The sequence below is a fragment of the Petaurus breviceps genome, unplaced genomic scaffold (genome assembly GCF_028583685.1).
Source record: "Petaurus breviceps papuanus isolate PSGF00001 unplaced genomic scaffold, PetGlider_PUasm1.0 91133, whole genome shotgun sequence".
Classification (NCBI taxonomy): Eukaryota; Metazoa; Chordata; class Mammalia; order Diprotodontia; family Petauridae; genus Petaurus; species Petaurus breviceps.
This window is the reverse complement of record NW_027187419.1, coordinates 62,353,659-62,367,787: the sequence shown is the minus strand read 5'-3', so window position 1 is coordinate 62,367,787 and position 14,129 is coordinate 62,353,659. Positions and strand designations below refer to the sequence as shown.

The 14,129-nt window shown below is 41.2% G+C and overlaps 1 protein-coding gene across 2 annotated transcripts in view; it reads right to left on the bottom strand.

Moving 5' to 3' along the window:
* Positions 1-6,090, bottom strand: part of PAN3 (poly(A) specific ribonuclease subunit PAN3) — a 131,931-nt gene extending 125,841 nt beyond the window's left edge. Inside the window, exon 1 of one of the 2 annotated variants that reach the window (XM_069080686.1) lies at positions 5,527-6,090. In XM_069080686.1, coding sequence (XP_068936787.1) covers positions 5,527-6,016 — 490 coding nt within the window. In that variant the 5' untranslated portion in view covers positions 6,017-6,090. The remainder of the gene's footprint in view (positions 1-5,526) is intronic. The other variant, XM_069080687.1, reaches the window with a different exon arrangement.
* Positions 6,091-14,129: the final 8,039 nt, after the last annotated feature.

The window sequence follows — 14,129 nt, the reverse complement described above, 5'->3', positions numbered from 1 at the left end:
TGTGCGGGGATGGGGAGAATATATATGTATGTACTATTGCATATAAAGTAAACCTTGGTAAAGTTTTGGTTGGTTTTGTTGAACTGCTTTTTCTCCTTTCTTTGTTAATTCTTTATTAAAAGGGATTGCTCACTGAGAAGGGAAAAAATATGTTCAGAAATAAAGGTGATATAAACACAAAAGATACCAATAAAAAATTTTAAACCTTTAAAGAAAAGAGAGAAGGAAAAGAAAGAAGGAAGCAAGGAAGGAAGGAAGCAAGGAAGGAAGGAAGGGTGAGCTTCGGAAGAAGGTAGTACTTGCACTTGGATAGACTGAGGAATAGGAAAAAACGTTCTAGGTATGTGGGACAGCCTATACAATAAAGTCACAGAGGCAAAAGATGGAAAAACTCACACAGGGAACAACAAAACAGCTTGGCTGGGGGACCAAGAGCACGAGACAGATAGCAGAAAGGAGAAAGAGGAGGCAGAGGAATAGGAGGCTATTCCAATAGTCCTGGTGAGAGGTGATGAGGACCTGGTTTAGGGTGGTTGTGTTGTGAGTAGAAAGGAAATATTGAGGATGTGGTACTGACAAGTCTTGGCAACTGGCTTGCTATGGGGATAAGAGTAATAGATGACTCCTAGGTTTCAAAACTAGGTATCTAGAAGGATGGTGATAGCCTCAACAAAAAGGGAAATTAAGAAGTTTACTCTAGGAGTAAGATTGTGTTTTGGACATAATGAGTTTGAGGTGCCTGTTATATATCCAGTTGCAGATGTCTAGCAGGCAGTTAGAAATGAGGAAATGGAACTTAGAAGGGAGAGGACAGGGTCATCATCTCTGTAAACATGATAAATGAACTCATGACAAGATGGGGAGAGTACACACAGACAAGGTCAGATTCAAGAATCAAGAAGTACACCCGTGCACAGAAGACAGGAAAAGGATGATCCTGCAGAAACTCAGGTTTGGTCAGACAAGTTAAAAAAAGAATATCAGAAAATGCAAGGAGTGAGAGCATCTAGAAGTTTGGGGTGACCAACAGTATCATAACTGTTAAAAAGGATAATGGACAAAAAGTTATATGATTTAGCAATAAAGAGATCATTAGTGACCTTGGAGAGAGCAGTTTCATTTAAAGTGGTAGAGATGGAAGCCAGATTGCAGAGAGCTGAGAAAAGAGTAGGAGGTGTGAAAGTGTTGGCAAGAAGTATAGACATCTTCTAGGATTCTGGCTGTGAAAGAGAAGAAAGACATAGGATAAGAGTTGAAGGAATAGAAGGCTAAAGTCAAAGTTTATTTGGTTTGTTTAGCTTGAGGATGGAAGATGTCTGAGGATTCCCAAAGGCAACAAGGAATAAGGAGAGTGAAAAGTCTACACCTCAAAAGCCTACATTATCTCTCATTCTCTTCTTTGCTCCAATCTCTGATGAAAAGAAAGCCCTTCCTCTTGCCAAGATACATGCTCTATGTGTGTCACATTATAGCCTAAAGACTACTAGTGCCATAGTCAGAGGACCTCCATTCAAATCCCACCTTGAATGCTTACTACCTATATGACTTCAGCAAGTCACAACCTCCTAGGGTCTGTTTCCTTATTTGTAAAGGGGAGAGACCTGGACTAGATGGCTTCTGAGATATAGCTTTCAGCTTTGAAACTAAAATCTAGAATTCTTATGCCTTGGATCATCCCTCCCTTACTCTTTCTAATCTTCAATCTCTTTGTATGTCTTGGCTCTTTCCTTGACCATACAAAGCAGGTATGGCCAGATCTATAATCACATGTAGGGCTATACACACACACACACACACACACACACACACACACACACACACACACCACCCCCTTACAAAACTTGCCTCAATCCTTCCCCCAAGCTTAGACCCTTTCTTTCAAAGCTAAATTCCACTTCCTCTCCTCCAATTTCCTTCTTAACCTCCAGGCAAAGAGTTTCTGATTTCACCTCTCAATTGGAGCTACTTGCTCTCCAAGGTTACCCACTTACCTCTTAAATGGTTAATTCTGAGGGTCTTTTCTCAGTTCATTCTGCCAAATATCACCAAACAATTTGAAACTGCTAACCACTTCCTCTTCCTGGTTACTCCCTCCTTCTGGGATTCCAGCGCTCTCCACAGACTGCTTCCTCCTTCCCAGTCTCCTACCTTGAACTATCATCCCTGTCACAACCCCTAATTGTGAGGTGTTCCCAAGGCTCTGTTCTTGGCTCCCTTCCCCTCTTGATGACAGAATTAATTCTCATGAATGGCATAGGGGTGAGGGGTGTCAATTATCAGTCTTCGCCAATGACTTCCAGATCTACAAATTTACACCCTTGTATCTCTCCTGAGCTCCAGTCCTGCATCACCAACTACTATTTGCCATTTCCAACAGGATGCCCATAGTCATCTTTCAACATGTCTAAAAAAGAGCTAATTATTGCCACCCCCCCAAAAAAAAAACCCCTCCAGATTTCTCAGACTGTTTCTGAGGTCACCAAATTATATCTCCTGTGTGATATTCTCTACTTCCTCTTGACCTCCATATCCAATTAGTAGCCAAGTCTTGTCAATTCTACCTCTACCACAATGCAAATGTCCCCTTTTCTCAACTCACTTAGCTACCACCTTAACTACAGACCTTAGGTCTTTTGCCTAGGCCAGTAGTTCTCAAAGTGTGGTACTGGGACAAGTAGGGGTCCAGAAAAATCATGCCAAAAAGTTTAAGAATTGCTGGACTAGACTATTACAATAGCCTCAAAACTGGCCTCTCAGCTTCTAATCAATAATCCTCTCCAACTCATCCTTCAAAAAGCTGCTAAAATAACCTTCCTAAATGATGTCACTCCTCTGCCCAAAAAGCTTCATGATTCTCTATAGCTTCTAAGATAAAAGGCAAAGCTCCTAGGCTTGGCATTTAAAGCCCTTCACAATCTAGCTCCAATATACCTTTCAAAGCTTACTGCACATTACTTCCCCCAAAGCACACAATCCACATTCTAACCAAACTGGCCTACATACTGTTCCCTAAACATGGAATTACATCTCCCACTCTGTGCCTTTGCATATACTCCTACCCATGCCTGGACTATGTATTACCTCTTTACCTATGACCCTATGAATGCCCAGTCTCTTTCAAGATTCAGTTTATATGTTCCCACCAACAGGATCCCCTGCCCATTCCTACAAGTGTTCCCTCCCTAGTCAAGCTATCTTGTCTATAATTACCTGTTTTTACAGTGTATCCTAGAGGTAGAATATAAGTTCCTCGAGAGCAGAGACTTTTTCACTTTCTTTGTATATTCCCATGACCTACACTGGGAACAGAGTAGGCACTTAATAAGTGCTTGTAGGATTCAAATGGATTATCTATAATCAGAAATAAGATGCCAAGGCCTACACTGGGAACAGAGTAGGCACTTAATAAGTGCTTGGAGGATTCAAATGGATTATCTATAATCAGAAATAAGATGCCACTTGCAACCACTTAGGAGCTGACTATTCACCCCACCCAGAAACAGGAACAGAAAAAGAACTGATAGGGAATACAAGAAACCAATTGGAACAGAGTCAAAGGCAGCCAAGAAAGTTAAGCAGCAGGAAAGTAAGTGCATGAGAAGAAAAATACACGGATCAATTTGTATAAATTGTTTAATAACTGATATGAATTTTAAAATTTCATTTTGTAGTACTATTATGTAGTACTTCATATGTAGTACTTTACAGTTTTAGAAGTACTTTCCTTATAACAACCCTATGAAGCAGTTGTGACTACTGTTATTCCTATTTTCCAGATGAGGAAACAGGGTCTAAGAGGTTAAAAAGTGACCAAGTCACACAGCTATGAAATTTTAAGTTTTTTCTCTTTTTTAAGCTAAGCAGTAGATAACTCAGTTCACTTTCCTGAACATGTCAGTAATATATCTGCCATTTAAAAACTGTTTACTCACGCTTTCTGTAATAAAGCATAAAAAGATCCCATATATTATAAATGTCAGTCAAAAATTGTGGGAGTCCTTAATGGTAACACTGAAGTTTTGCCTTTCTCTTACTATTAATAATAAAACTGTATCAGTAAGCTTCATCATTTCACTAGTTTAGCAAAACTACAAATACAAAACCCTTTAGTTGCAACTGCAACTCCACAAGCTAAGAGTACATGGTGAAATGCAAATTAGCTTCCTAAAATCTTGGAAAAGTATAAATCGTCTCATGTTTTAAAGATCCAATGCACAACTACAGAAAAAATGCTCACTTCCTGCAAGTTACCTAATCTACTACATTAAGGGAAAGTGATGGTCTTTAAAATTAAAAGTCTGAGAGAAGATAATTAGTTAGCAAAACAAAAGTAATTGTGATATGCTGAAACTGACATGCCAAGTTCATTTAAAGTTAAAAAAAAAAAGCTAACCTAACCAAAGTTCAACTGCTTAGGCAAATTATTTTGAGACCTGTCTGAAAATCTGTGGCTATTTCAATTTGTTTGAGAAATAGGTCAACAAGCATTTAATTTATCAAGTGCCTACAATGTGCCTAGCACTGTGCTAAGAGCTAGGGATTTAAAAAAAAAAGTGGCAAGAACAATCCTGCCCTCAAGGAGCTCACAGTCCAATGACAATAAAACTAAAAGAAACAAAAATGAAAATTCAATAACTTTACCATTCCAATATGTCAACTCATCCTTATTTTATAAGCAATATTCTGAAAAAAAAAAACAGGTGTACTTTTGGAGTACAGCATTGTCTCTCCTAATGGAGATTACTGGATTTGATAAAGAAATGTTATAACAGTTTCTTTTCACCATTCACATTGTCAAGCAAAACAGATCAGCAAAGGGTTCATTCTTCCACCCAATATCTGCTTGGTGCCTACTATGAGCAAAGTGTCTCCCTGGATACTTTGTGGCCTATTTGGACACATATCTGCGGCATAAAAAGTTGTAGAAAAAAATGACCCCGGCCAAGGAGGAGTTCACTAAGCAAGATGAGACACAGCAAAAAAAGGTCACAAAAGCTGGGAATCCCCAACCTGAAAGTTAAAACCTTTGTCACTTGATCCCACACAATTCCTGTCTCCCCACAAATTAATACTCCCAAATGCAATCACCCAAACTCTTCCTTAGAAGGTATTATACACCCAGTTACCCGATGAAAATTAACTTTCTCTTCCTCCCACAAAGAGTGGAACCTCAAATATTCACTCTGCTTTAAAACATCTTTCCCTCTCCCCGGTCAACCCCACAAGAGTCTGCAAACCCAACCCCTTTCCACACCCCCGGAAACTCCCCAGTCTCTCTCACTCTCCAGGCTCCGCCGCCCATCCCCCTTACTCCCCCCTCCCATTCCCGGATCTCAAGCCTCCGGGTTGTCCCGGGCAGAGGAAAGGAGACGAGGGGGCCGGACCTCGGCCTAGGCCTCGTCCAGGAGAGGAGGCGGCGATCCTAGCGCAGGGCGCCGGCAGTCACAGGGCCTTGTCCCGTCCCGTCCCAGGCCTCTCCGGCCGGGCCAGCCCAGCCCTGCCCGCCGCCCCGGGCACGGCACTCACTTGTCAGCCGCGGTCCGTCCAGCCCCCCGCCTCCGCCGCCTGCTGCTGTTGCTCCTGCTCCTCCTCCGGCGCCGCCGCCTGCTCCTCCCCCGGGCCCCCCCAGGTCCGGCTTCTTGGGCCCCGGCGGCGGCCCCACTCCGCCACCGGGGCCAGCTCCGTGCGGGTAGCTCGCGGGCCCGGGCACTGCGGTCCCAGCGCCGGCCAGGGCCAGGGGGACGCTGTTGCTATGGAGGCCGAGGCCCGGGGCCGTCCCGGCGGCCGGGTCTTCATGCAGGAACTGACACTCCTCCCCGTAGAAACACGTCTTGTCCTTGGCGTAGTAGCGACAGTACTTGAGCTTCACGCCTGCCGCCGCACCGACCACGCCGGGAACCACACCGACCCCCGGCGGGGGCACCACCACGGCCGCGGCCGCCGCCGAGGAGGAGGAGGCGGCGGAGGAGGAGGGGGACGGCTGGGGGGGCGGGAGGCCGCCGCTGCCGCTGATCATGGCAACGCCGCAGCCTCGCCTTCCGCTGCCACCCGAGGAGCCGCCGACGCCACCATAGACGGGGGAAGGAGGGAAGCACAGCCGTGCCGGAGAAAAGCCCGGGCGGGTGGGTCTGTCCCGCAGCGGGAGCCGGAGCCGCCCGGGGAGAAGGGGGGGAGGGGAGAGGGGAGGGGGAGGAGAAGGGGGTAGAAAAGGGGGGGAGGAGAGTTGGGATTCTCTCTCGCTCACTCTCTTGCTCTTTTCTTAAAGGGGCCGCGCGGGACGACGGGGCGGGCGCACGAGTTTCAGCGCGAGGGCCCGGGCGGAGAGTTGCCGGGAGGGAAAGAAGAGGGGGAAGAAGGGCGGCGGCAGCGGCGGCGAGGTGGAGGAAGGGAAGGGTAGGTGGGGGGTTGGGGGGGAAGTGCGGTTTATTTTTAAATTCTGCCTTCACTCCGTCGCTCGCGCTCTTGCTTCTCAGAGTTGTTTATTCCATTTTCCTCTTCCTGAGGCGACCACCTCTGCTGCGCGTGCGCGCTGGGGCGCAGTGGCTTCTGGGTATTGGGGACGAGAGGAAAGACGGTTGGGGGGGAGGGCGGGGTGGGAAGGAAGGAAGGCCGGCCCCATAGGGGGTCCTCCTGAGGCCCGCGGTCCTGGGGAGGCTGGGTTGCTTTCCTCTTAGTGGGCGTTTCAGATTCCGTGCGGGTTAGGGAACCCCCCTCCCTTCCCAGTGTTTAAACTTCTCTTAAATGTTTATTTTTTTTTAAGACGGATCGCATCATTTATAATAAAAAGGCTTAAAGAAGGAAAAAAAAAATAGCCCATCTTCCTGTGACTGCAGCCCTGGACCTGTGCCAGGGAGCGAGGCCAAACCCCAGCTCTGGAGAAACAATGATTTCACTCTCCCCGGGCCTGCTCCCCACACTTCCCGTCCTCCCCTCCTCCTGCTCTACCCGCCCCGCCGGAAAGGTGTTGAAAGCTCCAGAACGCTGACATTTTCCAGTAGACTGGGGCCGGGCCCAGGACTGTGCGACCCTGATCCCCCGCCGAGCGCCGCACCTGGGCCGTCGGCCTGGGGCCCTTGCTAAATTATTGTCATTGTCCTGGGGGCCTCGCCACGGAGTCTGCGGCGCGCGCGAGCTGTCCCCATTCCCCCGCGTGGCCCTGCTGCGGCCAGTCTTGGCTCGCTTCAGCCCTTGCATTTTAGAGCCGCTTCTGGAAGGTAGCTTCCCAGCCCTTCCTGACCTCTGGCTGGAGCCTTGATAGAACACCACCACAAATTAGCAATTTTGTTTTTCAGGCACTTTGCCGTATAGTTAGTTCCTCGTGAAGAAAACTGGGGTACGGGTTTTCTGTTATTTCCAGCCTTCAGGGAGAAAAAAAAAAAGACATTGCAGGTTTAGTTTCATTTCGAATGGTTTCTCATTGTACCAAGTTAGTCAAATAAACCTCAAGATAATAGTAATAGTTCACATTTATAAGGCCCTTTACAGTAAATATACTGGGTGCCCCCAAAAATCTAAATGCTATTTTAAGCACTAGGGCCTTAAGCTACTATGAATTACAATGCACTTTATATATAATAGCTTATTTAATCCTCAACCCTGTGAGCTAGATGCTGTTATTCCCATTTTATTATTGGAGAAACTGAGAAAGAAAGGTTAGTGACTTGCCCAGGGTCACATACCTAGTATCTGAGGCAGGACTGCACTGCTTAGCTGCCTAGTTTTTGTCACAATAACCTATGAGTTAGGGAATGTAGGTATTAGTTTAATTTTAACTTTAATAACAGGTGAGGAACTTAATAAACACAATTTAACAGGTGAGGAAGTTAATAAGGAGAACTTGAAGATATGATTCTACAGTTGGTAATCTTTAAGGAATGCTAGAGAATAAGAGAAGCCCCCACTTAACAAGCAAGGAACTTAATAAAAAGACCTTAGATATATGATTTCACTGTTGGTAATCTTTAAGGAATGCTAAAGAACAAGAAAAGTGGCAGAAAATAACCACGTGTCCTAGTTTGCAAAAGGGTGAATTCTGAGAACTACATACCAGTGAATGTGATAAAAATACCCTGGAAATTTTATGAACAAACATGGTTTCTGAATTCTCCAGTCACCAGTCACCTAACTGCCAAATATAATACCCCTTTTTGAGGCCTTATCTGCCTTTATTTTTCTGCACTATTTAACTCCCAACTCTTGCCCCTTCCAATGATTTTCTTTTCTTCCATTTAGCTGCCATGATGCTACTTTTTTTCTGACCCTCTTTTCTCTCAGACCCAATCATGGTTGATCTCATTGACTGGGTCATAAACTTTTATCCTTAGTGCTCTTCATTTCTTTTGACTTCTGTCTAGGTGATTTCATCTACTTTCAGGGCTTCAGTTATCACTTCTATACTAGTAACTTAAAATCTGTTATCTTCAACCCCCATCCAGCTCTGGAGATATGAACTTTAACCTAACCTCTCCCCTAAGTTCTAACCCTGTATTTCAAATTGCCTGATGAACATCTTCAGTCTAGATATCGAATCTCAAACCCATGTTCAAACCTGAATTCAACCTTCCCCCCCACCCACCCCTTCTCTGCCCCTCCTAACTTCCCTAATTCTCACTGTCCTCCCAGCCACCCAGGCTCAAAACCTCAGAGATCATGGACTTTTCCCTTGCCCATATCCCAACATTCAATTAGTTGCTAACTCATGTAGATTATATATCCACAATATTTTTCATATTCCTGTACTTTTTCCCCCTCTTAATGCTATCATCTTAGATCAGGTACTGATCACCTCTTACTTGAGGGTCCTTTTGTAGAAATCGCTAAGAAGACCTCTTTTCAAATACTAGCTCACATAGTACATACCTATAGAGCCTTGGACAAGTGACTTATTTGGGTTACAGTTTCCTCATCTGTAAAATGAAGGGATTTTTACAATGATTAATCAACAAGTATTAAGTACCTCAATGGTACTGTGCTGGGCAGTAGAGATACAAATAAAAAACAGGATTCCCTGTCCTCAGGATCTTAAATCTTATGTTCACAGAAAAATACATGTAAGATACATACAAACTAAAGTGATGACAGTAAAGGAGAGTGCTTGGGGAACAATGTACAAAAAGGAAAAGCAGAAAAGACTTTTTGACACATGTTCTAGAATTGAAAGTGCAGCCAGGTGGGGCAGTAGCTAGAGTACCAGACCTGGAGTCAGGAATACTTATCTTTTTGAGTTTAAATCCAGCTTCAGACACTTACTAGCTGTGTGACTCTGGGCAAGTCACTTAACCCTATTTGCTTCAGTTTCTTCATCTGTAAAATGAGCTGGAGAAGGAAATGGCAAGCCACTCTAATATATTTGCCAAGAATACCCCAAATGAGGTCATGAAGAGTCACACATGACTTAAAAAAAAAACATGACCAAACAACAAGTAGAACTGAGTCTTGAAGGGAATATTGGTCTTTCCCCCTCCATTCCATCCAATACACACTTCCTGTTATGAAGATTTTGCCAAATCAATTCCCTACCTGAATATATTCCTTGGTTACCTATTAGCCTTAGTATACAATTCGAACTCCTCAGTTTGACAACATTGCTGACAAATTTATCTTCCTAATATGCCTGACTAAATCACTCCCTTGATCAAAAACATAGAGCAATTAACAATAGGTTAAATTGCAAACTCCATAGGCCAGTATTCAAGGCACTTTACACTATGACTCCATTCTACCTTTCCTACCTTACTTTACATTGCTTCCATTCCCTTTTATTCTACATTCCAGCCAAATTGGGTTACTAGCTATTTTTTTTTTTTGTTATGGTTCCACCCCCTCCTGACTCCATGCATTTTCACAGACCATGCTTAAAGCAGATTGACCCTAATCTCAACCTATTGAAATCTCTGTGTTGCATCCTTCACGAGGCCCTGCCCACTCTACCTCCCACCCCAGCTAGATGTTATCCCTCCCTCTCCAAATCTCACCCTTTTTATTTTTAATGTCTACTTTATTTCCTTCCTATCTTGCCAGATTATGAACTCTTTGAAGGAAAAATCTTACATGTTCCTTTTTCTCTCAATAGTACCTAGCACAGTGTCATATATATAGTAAATTGTTGTCCATTGATACCATTTCTGAGCATTTACAAAAGAAAACAGTAATCACTAGGAAGCAATATGGTTCACAAGGATCAAGGCATCCAAAACTATCAATATTTCCTTTTATTGATAGGATTGAGTAGACTGGATGATTAGTGTAATGTCACAGCCTTTGACAACATCTTCTGGCCACCTTGGGACAGAATGTAGCAGTATGGGTTTGATGGTAGGTTAGGTGAATAAATTTGGTATACAGTGGATAGGGTGCTAAGTGTTGGGGATACCTTCCTCACAGGATTGTTGTATGGCCCAAATGAGAGAACATATGTAAAGTGCTACATGAATGTGAGGTATTACTATACCCAAAAAGTGCTAATTATTTAGATCAATTCTAACTTGTAAAAGATTTACTTGCCCCTCTCCAGTTTATCATTTTTATCATTGACTTGAGCAAAGACAAGGAAGTTATGTAATCAAAGACCAAACCATTCACCTAGTCTGTGTACTAAACCTTGATTTATTATCTCTGATTCTTCCCACTCCCTTCCTTACTGTTCAGATCTAATTATTGCCAAATTCTTTTGACTCTGCCCTCACAATATCTCTTTCATCTACAACTCCTTTCTATTTCCACTACTACTGCTCTAGTCTTTATTACAATGATCCACAAATAGGCCTTCATACCACCACACTCTTTAATCCATTCTTTATACTATGGACATAATTTCCTTTGTGCTGAGACTAATGATAATTTCTCTCATATTAATAATCAATTATTGAATTGGGACCAAGATTTTTTTCAGTAACCTGTAGGTTGTTCAGTCTCAGAAGAATATTGCTGATAATGAGATTAACTTTTTTACCAATCTTATTCAAACCCCACCCAGGTGGGAGAACCCATGGTGCTCTACCATGGGCTGGGTAGAAATAAATTCTTTGACTAAATTGCCCAAGGCTGGGGGTGATTTCAAAGCAAATGACATAATCAAAGTCTCATCCAGGCCCCTCATTAGAATAGGCCCACCTCACATTATAATATTCATTCATTAATTTTTAACTGTTCAGAGTTGATTTCCACCCTCAGGAACACCCACTCTTCCAAGGCCATATAAATGATGAGTGGATTCTATGATTGGTCTTTGGCATGCAAGAGTATCACCTCTTTAATAATATGCTAGCATTATTAATAAATATGATTATTACCCAAAACTGTGTCTCTTGAACTTTTTATATATGCATAAACCAGATTGTATCATACCCCTTCTTTAAAAAAAAGCAGAGACATACATACTTTGGTATCTTCCTATTAACAAGTAAACTTTGGATGTCTTTACCTGCCATAAAGCCTTTCACAGATTGGCACTAAAATTACCTTTCCATTCCCATCTATTATGCCCATACATACTCCACACTCCAGACAAACTGAATTATTTGTCCCTAAAACTTACCCTGTGTTTTCCCATCTGTTTTCTTTTCTCATGCATGGGAATGCCTTCCATTTTTCTCTTCACAAATTGAAATTCCTATGTTTTAAAGCTGAACTCATGCCAGCTCCTTTATGAATGAATATTCCTTGATCCTTCTGTCAGTAGTGGCCTTCCTTTGCATCTAAAAAAATACTTTGTTTTGTTTGGGTCTAATGCACATATATTATTATGTATTATAACTTTGTGTGTGTGTGTGTGTGTGTGTGTGTGTGTGTGTATAAATTTGATGAGGACAGCTATTATGCTATATCTAATCTGCCTAGCATTTTTCACAGTTTTCTGGACATGGTTAAAGACTTGTTTAATTAGGCTGTATATCAAATTTTCAAGTGGCCCAAAGCTGTCTATATCCTGAATAACTGAATAATTAAAAAAAAATCCTAAATTAAGAAGCATTTATTAATTGACTGCTATATGCCAGTTCCAGTGAATACAAATACAAAAAATGAAACACCTTCACCTTCTCTCAAGAAGCTTATATTCTAACCAGGCTGACAAGATGGGATAATACTATTGTTTATATGGGGAGAGGGGGGGAGGAGGGAAATGTGTATGTGAAAAATTGTCTCTTCACAAGCCCTCTGTCTCCAAAAGTCACAGAGGAAATTAAGAAACACAGAAACTGGGTGACTTTGTTCTTTTTAGTTTGTGTTAAAAATTGAATTAGGCATTCAGTTTAAACTAGAAAAGCAAGAAATCAAAAGACCAAAAAATAGAAATTCTGAAAATTAAAAAAGAGAAAATTGAAAGCCAAGATAATCACATTGAATTGACAAATAAAACCAGTTTTTTTTATTAATAAAATAGATAAAATGTTGGCTAATCTGATAGAGTAGGAAACCAAATTACCAAAATGAAAAGGGAGAATTTACACCAAATGGAAGGTAAGAAAAGAAATTATTAGAACTATTACATTCAATTACATACCAGTAAAATTGATAAATGAAATGGATTAATACTTACAAAAGTATAAAATACCCACATTAACAGGAAAAAGAATGTCAGTAACTCAGTATCAGAAATGAAAAAAAAGAGCAAGCTATAAAAGAATTTCCAAAAAAGGAGGAAAAAAGAACATGACAGATAGATTTACAAATTAGTCATAGCAAATATACAAAGCACAATTGCAATATTATATAAATTGCTTGCAAAAATATCAATAAAAAGGGTCCTACCAAACTACCAAGAGACAAATATAAGTATGACTTTAATACCTGAACCAGAGGGAAATACAACGGAGAAAAAAATTAGAGATCAATATCCCTAATGAATACTAAACACAATAATTTTTTTTTTTTTTTAAGCAATCGAGGTTAAGTAACTTGCTCAAGGTTACACGGCCAGGTGTTTATGGGTGGGTGCCAAGTGTCTAAGCCCGGGATAAGATCTCCAGGTCTCCTTAACACTGGAGCCGGTGCTCTTACTCGCTGTGCTACCTGGCCGCCCCTAAACACAATAATTTCTAAAAATATTAGCAAAGACTACAACATAATAAAAAGATTATTTACTATGACCAGGTTGGATTTATATTAATAATACAAAATTGATTTGATATTAGCTTTAAACGTAATAGATCATATTGAAAACAAAAATAATGCATATGAAGAGAGGAAGAAATTTTTTTTTTACAATACACAATGCCGATATATTAAAAGGTATATGAACAAAATATACCTTTTCTTGACATGACAAACAGTATCTATCTCAAACCAGGGACCAGTATTCTCTGTAATGGAAATAAGCTAGCAACCTTTCCAATGAGATCCTAGGTAAAGCAAGTATTCCTTTTTTGTAAAAATTATTTGATAAAGTTCTAGAAATTTTAGCTGCAGCAATTAGAAAAGATAGAGATGAAAGCAATAATTTTAGTAAAGAGGAACCAAAATTTTCCATTTGTGCAGATGATTGGTCTATTTAGATAACCCTAAACCTTCAACTAAATGTTGACATAACAATATTATCCAAATTAACTTAAAGATCCCATGCCATACCAAATTACCAAAGAGTTATTTAATAAGTCTAGAAAAGATATTTACAAAATTCATCTCAAGAACAAAAAATAATCAAGAAGCTAAAAAATAATTTTTTAAAGTAAGAAGTAGATCCAGCAGTACCAGATACTACAAAGGCTTTCCAAACACCCTTGTACTGGTTCAAAAGTAGAGAAGTTGATCACTGGAACAGATTAGGTGCACAAGAATCAGAAGCAGTCACTAAGCAGCATAGACTCAGAGACTCCAAATAAGGATTCACTAATCAACAGAAGCTGTTAGGAAAATTGGCTTGCAGCCCAGTAAAAATTAGGTGTAAACCATTATCTCACACTAAATACCACAACAAACACCAACTGAATAGAGGAATTGGGTATAATAACTAATATTACAAACAAACTAGAGGAGTAGAAAAGAAAAGGATTTTCCCAACAGTAGAGAGGGAAAGAATTCTTGATCAAAGAAGGGATAGAAAGTATTACAGAGAAAATGGACACTTTTGATTGGAGAGAATGAAAAAATTTTGCATGGTAAATGTATCTGAAGTTAAAGAAATAATCAAC